The 10,363-nt window shown below is 37.5% G+C and overlaps 3 protein-coding genes across 3 annotated transcripts in view; 1 reads left to right on the forward strand and 2 right to left on the reverse strand.

Moving 5' to 3' along the window:
- LOC116161735 (rabankyrin-5) overlaps nucleotides 1-4,518 on the forward strand; it is a 31,119-nt gene extending 26,601 nt beyond the window's left edge. Inside the window, exons 6-12 of the mRNA XM_031475193.1 lie at nucleotides 1,995-2,234; nucleotides 2,291-2,459; nucleotides 2,534-2,770; nucleotides 2,821-3,038; nucleotides 3,550-3,862; nucleotides 3,914-4,036; nucleotides 4,088-4,518. Coding sequence (XP_031331053.1) covers nucleotides 1,995-2,234; nucleotides 2,291-2,459; nucleotides 2,534-2,770; nucleotides 2,821-3,038; nucleotides 3,550-3,862; nucleotides 3,914-4,036; nucleotides 4,088-4,342 — 1,555 coding nt within the window. The 3' untranslated portion in view covers nucleotides 4,343-4,518. The remainder of the gene's footprint in view (nucleotides 1-1,994; nucleotides 2,235-2,290; nucleotides 2,460-2,533; nucleotides 2,771-2,820; nucleotides 3,039-3,549; nucleotides 3,863-3,913; nucleotides 4,037-4,087) is intronic.
- The window catches only part of LOC116161736 (anoctamin-4-like), a 319,822-nt gene that overhangs the window by 246,794 nt on the left and 62,665 nt on the right, over nucleotides 1-10,363 (reverse strand). The window lies entirely within an intron of this gene.
- LOC116161752 (cytochrome b-c1 complex subunit 6, mitochondrial) lies at nucleotides 9,156-9,606 on the reverse strand. Its single transcript, XM_031475217.1, has 2 exons — nucleotides 9,437-9,606; nucleotides 9,156-9,378 (listed from the first exon to the last, which is right to left on the reverse strand). Exons 1-2 carry the CDS (start codon nucleotides 9,521-9,523, stop codon nucleotides 9,205-9,207), a joined length of 261 nt encoding a protein of 86 aa, XP_031331077.1. The 5' UTR covers nucleotides 9,524-9,606; the 3' UTR covers nucleotides 9,156-9,204.

A 10,363-nucleotide genomic window follows, 5' to 3' on the forward strand; every position in this document is an offset into this window, starting at 1 on the left:
GATCCGCCCTCTTACCTTCTTTTTTTCACCTTCTGTCCTTTCTCCCCTTCCTATTTTCTTTCTATTCGTCGTTCTCTCTTCTTCAACTTCCAGTTACTCATCTCTATCTTCTGCTTTACTCAGGATATTGCTGCTCTGGTTTTTTTTTATTTTCCTCTTTAACGTTCCTTCCTTTTTTTCTACTAACGTTATTTTTCCATTACACTATTTTCCTTCATTGTTCCTTTTTTCTTCCTTATCCCACATTTTGTTTTGTTTATGAAATTGCCGTTGAAATAAGATCCGCCTTTTTGCCTTGTTTTTCACCTTCTACCCCTTTCCCCCTTCCTGTTTTCTTTCTATTCATCGTTCTCTCTTCTTCCACTTCCCGTTACTGATCTCTATCTTCTCCTTTACTCAGGATATCGCTGCTCTGCCTTTTTTTACTTTTGCTCTAACGAATTCCCTTCGTGTGTGCCTTTTTTCTTCCCCCCCCCCTTCTTTCCCTCCCTTGCATATTTCCTTCTCTATTTTTCTTATCCTCTTCATTTTTCCTCTTTCACCATGACCGACTTTTTCTTATTCTCTTCTTCTCCTTCCCGTCCATACCTTGATCTATTTTTCATTTTCTCATCTACTTATTCATCTGCACTTTTACTTCTCCTTCTGTTTCTTCATTATCTCCATCTTTACCCCTCGTCTACTTTAACCGCTTTTTTTTTATTTCCCTTTCTCCTAGATTTCTACCATATCTTTCTCTCTTTTTTCGCCTTCGTCTTTATTATCTTTTTTCTCTTCTAACCATTTCCCTGTTATGGACCTTTGTATTATTCAACCATGAACCTAATTTTTCTCATTTACACATCTTCCTCCTCTTCCTCGTCTTTCTTATTTTCTGTCTTCCTAATCTTTTTGTCCTTTTTCCCCTTTCTTTCCTTATGCAATATCTTCCCCCTTCGCCGATTCACCCTCTTTTTCGCCCCATCTCTATTTCCCTCATTCATTTTCCTGTCTGCATAATATTTGCTGTTTTATCTCTTCCCCTTCTCCCATTTTAGGCTACTCTGTTTATTTCTAGCCTTTATTCTTCCTTCTTAGTTTCCAGATCCTTTACCACTCCTCATTCTTTAATCTCAGCTCCCTTCTTCCCTCCTTTTCTTTCATTTTTTAGCGCATTTTTTAAGAATTAAAAAAAATGTGCTATTGTTTGCGTTTTGTCCGTCCGTCCGTCCGGACCCACTTCAATCGTTTTGAACTACTTCTAGGGGAATGGTCCTAGAGTCTTGGAATTTTTTTGCAGTAGGTAGCCTATACCTTAAAGGTGTGTCAGACGCCCATCAAATTTCGCTGTTTGAAAGGCCCCCCCCCTTCACGAATTATTTCCTGAGATGTTGTTTTTGAAAGTAAAACGTGCATAACTTTTACATACGACAACCAATAAATAACTTTCCCGTCCGACTCTTTTTCGAGTTGAGTGAGCGACGGGGCCTGAGGGGGGGGGGGGGCAGAAATTAATTTTATCTCTCATTGTATTCTAATTAAAGGTCTCAACGAAAGGGACCGTTGTCTACCAACTATACTGCCCTTCTGTCTGTCCTCTTACCAAAGTACGGGGGGGGGGGGAGTTGAGCTAGTTTTATCCTTCATGGTACTCTAATGAAAGGTCTCAACGAAAGGAATTAATTTCTACCAACCATAGCCCTCCTCGACCTCTTATCGTGATTGGGTATACATATTCTCTTATACCTCAAGAACGGATTGTCGGAAGAGGGTACTCACAAAGGGCGATTGTAACGTCTGCAAGAAATATATCCATTGGTGATGTCAAAACAAAAGCGGTAAAACAAAAAATGTGCTTTATTACTTTTTTTTAGTATTTAAAGGTACCAGGCCACTCAATTGATTGGTACATGTAGGATGTGTTCGTATTAGTTGTATTTCAGTTTGTTTCGCCAATGTAGAGCAGCCTTGGCCGAAACCCCGCCCACTTAAAAATAAAGGCGTAAATTTTAAAGGACAGCAGAAGGTGAATCCCCACTACAGCTGGCGATACACTGCCGATTGCCGGAAGTTGTCGACGCTCTATGCTTGCGAGGCGTCGACATGTCCGCCCTGGATAGGTTGGGCAATTGTCCGCTGTGGGCGGCCCTCGACTCGGGTCAGGATAACATCGGCAGCATACTCGTGCGTCACGGTGTCGACACGGATTGTTGGGGCGCCGGGCCCGAAGGTTGCCAACAAACGCTGTTGCACAAGTAAGTTGCGAGGTTGCGCGTTTTCTGCTGAACTGATTATGACGTCGTCGTTTAAGAGCAATCGACGAAAACAAGGAGACGATCGCGATTTTTCTAATTCAAGCTGGCTGTGATTTGGACTCGCCGAGAATGCCCGGACCTAGCGGTGAGGGGGGCGACGAGGCTAAGGATAAGGCGTCGCCGCTGCATTTGTGCTGTCAATGGGGCTTGGATGTTGTTGTGCGGGTGAGTTCTAAACCTCTCAAATTTGGTTATTCCACTGTCTGATTAAGTGGTAAAGCATTTACCTTTGCGCGCAGACTTTAATCGAGCACGAGGCGAATATAAATTGTCAAGACTCCGATAGAAAAACGCCCCTTCATGTCGCAATCGAAAACCAACACGCCGACATTATTTCCCTGCTACTTCAAGTACCCAACATCGATTTAACACTGCGCGACAAAACCGGACTGAGCCCATTCGCCGCGGCGCTAACCTACCGAAACAATAAGGCGGCGAAATCGATCCTCGACAGGTTACCCACCGCGGCCGAACAGGTAAGTCGACCTCGGTGAAAGTGGCGAAACGTTCACGTTTTCGATTTCAGTTCGACGGCAAAGGTTACAATTTCCTACATACGGCAATAAAGAAAGGCGACATCGAGAGTTTTCTGTTCTTGTTGTCGATACACGTCGACGTGAATTCGCGCATACAGGACTCCACCTTGACTCCGCCCATACATCTCGCCGCTCGCTACAGTAACGAAACGCTCATGCGCAGTTTGATACTGGCAGGCGCGCGAGTGGAAGACCGGGACGCCCAAAAGTAAGTCGAATGGCGGCTCTCCGATTCGAAACTGTTCCTTCGCCTATGTTTTATCACTTGTAAATAAAAGACTTTGCTAAACAGTTTTTCTAGCGTATCCAATTTTGGTATGGGTTCACGCTCGTAACTCTATTAGGATTTCAGCTTTAGCGTACCTCACCGTACTTCGAAGAGATCGTGGCAACCGTGCTCGTTTTTCCCAATACGTTTCTTGTTATCACCAGACGTATGTTTTTTCATGTTCGCTATGAAGCGGTATATTTTAACAGCTTTATAGAAATCCAAGAATAATCAGGATTAAGCAGAAGAATTCTAAGAAAAATCTTAAGATTTGAATTGCATTTGAATATGCAGATTGTAACATAATTTTTTTTTGTTTGAATTGCCAAATTTTAAGACTTTAAACCAAAGAGTGTAATTTTTGCTCTAGACTAAACTTGTTGTCGGACGTGAGTTACGGATATTCGAATTAGTGCATTCGGTTACGGTATGTAAATGCGTCACTTTTTAGGAACACCGCCTTGCACGTGGCGTCCGAGGCGAACAACGCATCAGTGATAGCGGCGTTGATACAGAACAACATCGATTACAACGCCTGCAATAGCAACGGCGACAACGCCTTGCACATCGCGGTTAGGGAAGGTCATCTGAACGTCGTCAAGGCGCTCCTGACCGAATCGCAGATCGACGCCGAGCACGTCAATCTGAAAGGCCGCAATCCACTTCACGAGCTCTGCCGGTGCGGCAAGGAGAACGCGGCCGCCATATGCGAGTTCTTCCTCGAATGCATGCCCGAATATCCGATCAATCGGTCGGACGTCGACGTAAATCTCCACCCCACGAGTCCGGAGAAGCTCTCACGTTTCGCTTTTTAGGGCAACACCCCTCTGCTCCTGGCGTACATGAAGGGCAACGGGAACCTGTGCCGCGTCCTGGTCAAGGCGAACGCGTGTCTCGCCGCCGAGAATAACGATCGCGTCACCATCTTCAACTATCAGGTCGGTATCTCTCTACGTTTTGAAAGACAATTGTGACGCGTCTTCGGGCAGGTCGCCACCAAGCAGCTGCTGCACAAACTGCTCGATCAGCTATCGCAGCAGGTGCCCTGGACGCAGACGGACATGTGCCAGGAGTGCGGGAAAAACTTCACGATGACGATACGGAGGCACCACTGCAGACATTGCGGACGAATTCTGTGCAGCAGGTGCTCCGATCAGGAGGTGCCGATAATAAAGTTCGGCGAAAACAAACCGGTACGGGTCTGTAAGATTTGCTTCGACGTTCTCCGCTTGAGCGCCAGTTAACACGTTTCGTTTTTTGTAAGTATCATCGTTTTTTACAATTTGCAAATTTTATATAACAAATCGTCGAGAGATTTATTGTTTGTTTCCTTAATCATTCCAAAATATATATTTGTACCATTATATATTATTATGTGCATTATTAGCTTGTAATAAAGTGCTTTATCTATTACTGATTGCCCCCGCCCTTTATATCTTAACAAAATCCCCAAATTTTAAATACCTAATTAAAATTAAATGTAAGTGTCCCATTATTTTATTAGCATAATCTCGCCCCTGAAGTATGTAACTAGCCCCTCGTTCGGTCGTTTCGAGCCTACAGTTGATTGTCGAGATCAGCCCCAGTATTGAGTGTCGTAACTCATTTGGTTACAGTTTTTGCCACCCCCGCGATCGCGAAAATGTTAGTTTACAATTCCATAATTTCCACATGTGTAAAAGAACGATCAAAAATATAAATTTAGGCTATGTAATTGAAACGAAAATTTAACAAACATTACACCCAAAATGAACGCGATTTCTAACAAAAGGTTAAATCAGGTTAACTCTTCAAAATCAAAGATCACAAAAAATATAACATGCCACATACCAAACACAAATTACTACCTGCATTAAATACCACAAAAATACAACAAACATTTACGGAGCGATGCTTTCGTGAGCAAGATGCCAAACGTAACCCGCACTGGTGCTCTCCAGATGGCGCAGAGAACTTTGCCCTTTCTAAAAATTGGGTGGTTGCCAGCTCTCAAAAATGTGTGCGTCGTCGTAGGTTGTGTCTACAGGGTGGAACCTCTCTGTTGAGACTTTTTTGGTTGTAGAAACATTCATTTTAATGGGTAAATTGAAGACTTTAAGAAAGGCTTTCTTCGTAAGCGTGAACAACGCTTGAGCTAGACTTGAATTATAACATACACTTTTAATTATAACGAATTGATAACTCTTAGAACACCAACTAACTTTCTTTTATAACGGACTTTACTATCCGCAAGACTGACTGTCTTTCCAAAACAAACTTCGGCGAAAAAACATCTGCTTATCTCGAAACTGATTATATATCGAACTCTTATACTGGCCGAAGATAAAATTTTACAGTAACAACACGGAATTATTTCCAAATGATTAAACTTAATCTATTAACATGTAGTTTGAATTTACCATTCTAAACAAACAATGCGATTATTTAAACAAAATCAACATCTAATAAATCTGAAACAAAATAATATTGACCTCGAATTTAAATAACATGATCTAATTTGTGCTCAAACTAAAATTTAATTGTCCAAATTAAGATTTACATTATACAGGTGCTGTTACCAAATAAAACGTCCCCATGATGCACTTTACAGAACAATATGTGAAGAATGTTTAGGATCGGAAGAAACTGAAGAATGTGAAAGAAAAACCTCAAGAATTCAAAAAAACCGATAGTGTCATAAATTAAAAAAATAGACATAATAAAAATATGAAGAATAATCGTAATAAAAAAATTTCAAAAATCATAAGTATTCAAAGAAACTTGATAACAAAAAAATCGGCAGAAACTAAATCTCAAGAATATAAAGAATCTTACATCTGAAGGATTTGAGGAATTCAATGAAACGGAAGATTCTGAATCTGAAAAAATTTATAAACATTAAGAATCCAAAGAAACTTGATTTTGGATCTTAAGAATTTTAAGAATCTGAAAAAAATATTAAGAATTCAAGATACTCTGATATTTAAAAAAACTGGCAGAAGTTAAATTTCAAGAATATGAAGGATCTTAGATCTGAAGAGTTTTAAGAATCGGAGGAATTTGAAGAAAGAGAAGAACCCGAAAAAATTTTAAAAAAATCTTGAGAATTAAAAAATCTTGATAATCAAAACAGGAATTTGAAGAATATGACGAATTTTCGATTCGAAGAAAAAAATTTAAGGAATTTGAAGAAATGGAAGATTCCGAGGAATTATAACAATCTGAAAAAAATTCGAAAATCTTATGAATGAAACTTGATATGTACTCTGATAATTAAAAAAATCGACAGAAATTAAATTTCAAGAATATGAAGGATCTTAGATTTACAGAATTTTACTAATCGCAAGAATTCAAAGAAACTTGATAAAAAAAATGGATGATTTTCGATCCGAAGAAAAAGTCGGAGGAATTCGAAGAATCTGAAAAAAATTTCAAAACTATTCAGAATTTAAAAAACTTAATAATCTGAGAATCAAAAAATCGCGGGGTAGAAATTAAATTTCAAGATTATGAAGGATCTTGGACCTGAAGGATTTTATAAATCGGAGAAATTCGAAGAAACGGAAGAATCTGAAAAAATTTCAAAAACTGTAAGAATTCAAAGAAACTAAATAATCAAAAAATTGAGAGGAAGTAAATTTCAAGAATATGACGAATCTTCTATCAAAAGAAAAAGTCGGAGGAATTGGAAGAAACAGAATATTCTGAAGAGTGAAGAATAACTATAAGACTCTGAAAACATGTTAAAAATATGAATGAACAGGAACTAAAATTTCAAGAATAAGAACAATTGAAGGATTTCGAAAAATCTGAATAAGTAACAGTTTGAAAAAAATCAAAAATCTTAAGAATCCAAATAAATTGATAATAAAAAAATTTTTTTTAATCGGAAGCATTCGAAGAAATGGAAGAATTTGAAAACATCGTAGGGATCAAAGAAACTTGATAATCAAAACAATCCACGGGAATTTGAAGAATACGACGAATTTTCAATCCGAATAAAAAGTCGCAGGAATTTGAAGAAACGGAAGGTTCCGAAGAATTATATGACTCACAAAATGTCAAAAATATTAAGAATTCAAAGAAACATGATATTATAATAAAAAAATCGGAAAAAAATAAATTTCAAGAATGTTAAGAATTTTAAAAATTGGAGGAGTTCGAAAAATCTAAATATAATAAACAACTGAAAAAATCTTCAAAATTTCAAAGAAACTTGATACTCTGATATTCAAAATTAAACTTCAAGAATATTGGAATTGAAGGTATTCCAAGAAACGGAAGATTCTGAGAAATTACAACAAAATCTGAAAAAATTTCAAAATCCGAAGAATTCAAAAAACATTGATCAAAAATCGGCAGAAATTAAATTTGAAGTTATTGAGGGATCCTAGATCTGGACAATTTTATATGAGGAATTCGAAGAAACGGAAGATTCTAAAAAATTATAATCTAAAAAAATCCATTAATCTTAAGAATTCAAAGAAACTTTATACTGTGAAAATCAAAAAAATTGGCAGAAATTAAATATCCAGAATATGAAAGATCTAAGATATGAAGAGTTTTAAAAATAGGGGGATTAAAAAAAAGGAAGAAATTGAAAAAGTTTCAAAAATATTCAGAATTCAAAGAGACTTGTAATCATAAAGATAGACAGGAACTAAATTTCAAGAATATGATGACGACTCTTCGAACCGAAGAAAAGGTCGGTGGAATTTAAAGAAACTGATGAATTTCCAAAATTTCAAAAGTATGAATTTCAAAGAATCAAATTAGAAATTTGATAATTAAAAAAATCGGCAGGACCTAAAATTTTAAGAATATGCCGAATTTTCGATACGAAAAAAGTCAGAGGAATTCGAAGATATATTGAAGAATTATAAGAATCGGAAGAAAATGAAAAATATTAAGAGCTAAAGAAACTTGATAGTCTGAATATCAAAAAAAATCCGTCAGAAATGTAATTTCAAAAATATTAAGGATCTTAAATGAATTCGAGGAAACGGAAGATTCTGAATTAAGAATTCAAAGAAACTTTGGTACTTTTGATAATAAAAAAATCTGTAAAAATTAAATTTCAAGTGTATGAAAGATACTAAATCTTGAGAATTGTAAGAATTAGAGAAACAAAAGATTCTGAAAAAATTAGAAAAAACATTAAGAATTCACAGAAACTTGATAATAAAGAAAATCGGCAGAAATTAAATTTGAAGAATATATGAGATTTAGAATTTTAAAAATGGGGGGAATCGAAGAAACGGAAGTATCTAAAAAAATTCAAAAATCGCTAGAATTACAGAAACGCAATAATTAAAAAAATCGTCAGGAACTACATTTCCAGAATATGTAAGTACGAATCTTATATCTGAAGAAAAAGTTCGAACAATATGAAGGATCTTATTGGCGAAGATTTTAAAAAACGGAGGCATTCGAAGAAACGCAAGAATAAAAAATCTGTAGAATGACAGATCCTAAATCTGGAGAAGAATTGGAGGAATTCGAAGAAAGTTATTGATAACCTGATAAAAAAATCTGTAAACTAAATTTCAAGAATATGACAAGTCTTACACGAAGAAATTCGAAGAAACTGAAGAATGCAATTATAAGGTGTTGTGTACACTCTGAAGAATTGGACGAAATGCGAATGCCAAAGGGGAAAACCGACACAGTAGATAAATTCCAATATTGAAGAATGTAAAGTAGCCTCAAGAGATTGAATTTTAACATCTTGATAAGTATGATGAAGTGAGAGCCTACAATAATTATTTATTTATTGTCCTTTTCTTGTTCTGGGTCGTCAACAGGCTTGTGCCCAATTACAGAGTGACCTGCATAATGCTTTTTAGGATTTGAAAAAACTGAAAAATTGGAAGAACTCAAAACGGTAATGAATAATTGGCCCCCCCAGTGCACAAAAATCTTGTAATAGTTGTAGGAAAGAGAACGCTGAATCTTTCTTTAAAACTACTTCACTTTTCTCAAACTTTCTTTATAACTTGCTCATCCCTATTTGACATATGTAGGTAAACTGTTTACAAAATTCGATCGACGCAATGTTGAATTTCATAAAGCACTGAGCTAACAGAAAGCAACTAACGTTTATTAATATCTACAATGAATTAATCATTCACTTTAAATACGCAAATAAATCTTTGGAGACGCAATGGTCGAGCGCGTGCATGAAATCTATAACTTCCTCGATGCACGTCTCCGCCGTACGCGATCTGGAGTTCACGCGATTATTACACTCCTCCAACTTTTCGGCGAGGTGCTTCACGTGCGAGGTGGCCTTGCACTTGTCCTGAAAGTAGAAATTCGGTTAATGGTCAGGTTATGTAATTGCGATTCTCTTTATTAACCCTTAGCGTGTCCAGTGGATCGACGAGGTCCTCGTCTTCGGCCTTAACTGTTGGAATTAGGCGATTGAGGAAATTTTTTAGCCACATTTTTGTATTTAGAGGTAAATTGGTATGAAATTTGATCGTTGCGTAAGTACGACGTGAACTGTGGCCGCGGACGCGTCCCGGAGTGGAATGGTGTGTTAGCGTAACCACTTCCTTTTTCAAATTGGGGTATATAAAACATAGGCGTAGATTTTCATTACTTCGAACTCTCTACCTACAACATGGGCTTTCTAAATGCTTATGGATTATTTAAAGGTTTTCTACAGCAATGTGGACCTGTTTCCAGTTTCTTAGGTCTTTTAATCTTTTTCAGAGTTTACCAAGTCCGTTCGAAAGCTTTTTCGGCACGTTTTGATTTGAGGACATAGAAAGCTTTCGAATTTCTCTCATTTATTGGCTATTATGTCAGAAATGTTTAGAGGTTTTAGGGTTTGCAAAGGTTTTTAGAAGCAGCGAAAGTTCTTAAAGGGATAAATTTCCTAGGTTTGTTTCTGAGCAGACAAGCAAGCACCAACGCAGGGAGACGACAGTGGGGGCACCCGGCGGTGAACCTCACTACATAACAGCTTAAAGCACATCAGGAGATTTTTGAAACCATCACAAACCTGGGAGGACGAACGGTGTGTCTTCATTTCCTAGGTTCAACGTTCAAACCAGGCTGGTTACTGGTCACCTGCGCTGATGAGACCACTGCTTTAAGTAAATGCTTTTCAGACCATATAAAAGAGGTCCTTCCGGTATAGCTCTAAAATATTCCCATAACTTCAGCTAAACGGAGAGAACTGGGCGTCGATTCCCGAAGATGTGCTTTGTTCACATCGACTGACCTTGATGTGAACGTGAATGTCACTGCATTCTCGAACCTACCACATCGAGCGAAAA

Source organism: Photinus pyralis, unplaced genomic scaffold (genome assembly GCF_008802855.1).
Source record: "Photinus pyralis isolate 1611_PpyrPB1 unplaced genomic scaffold, Ppyr1.3 Ppyr1.4_LG10, whole genome shotgun sequence".
In the NCBI taxonomy this organism is placed as follows: Eukaryota; Metazoa; Arthropoda; class Insecta; order Coleoptera; family Lampyridae; genus Photinus; species Photinus pyralis.

Bases quoted from the DNA above. Each gene is read 5' to 3' on its own strand.
- LOC116161752 (XM_031475217.1), bottom strand. From the start codon at position 9,523: ATGTGGCTAAAAAATTTCCTCAATCGCCTAATTCCAACAGTTAAGGCC. The intron at 9,379-9,436 runs GTTAATAAAGAG...TTCTACTTTCAG, and splicing joins ATCCACTGGACACGCTAAGG to GACAAGTGCAAGGCCACCTC.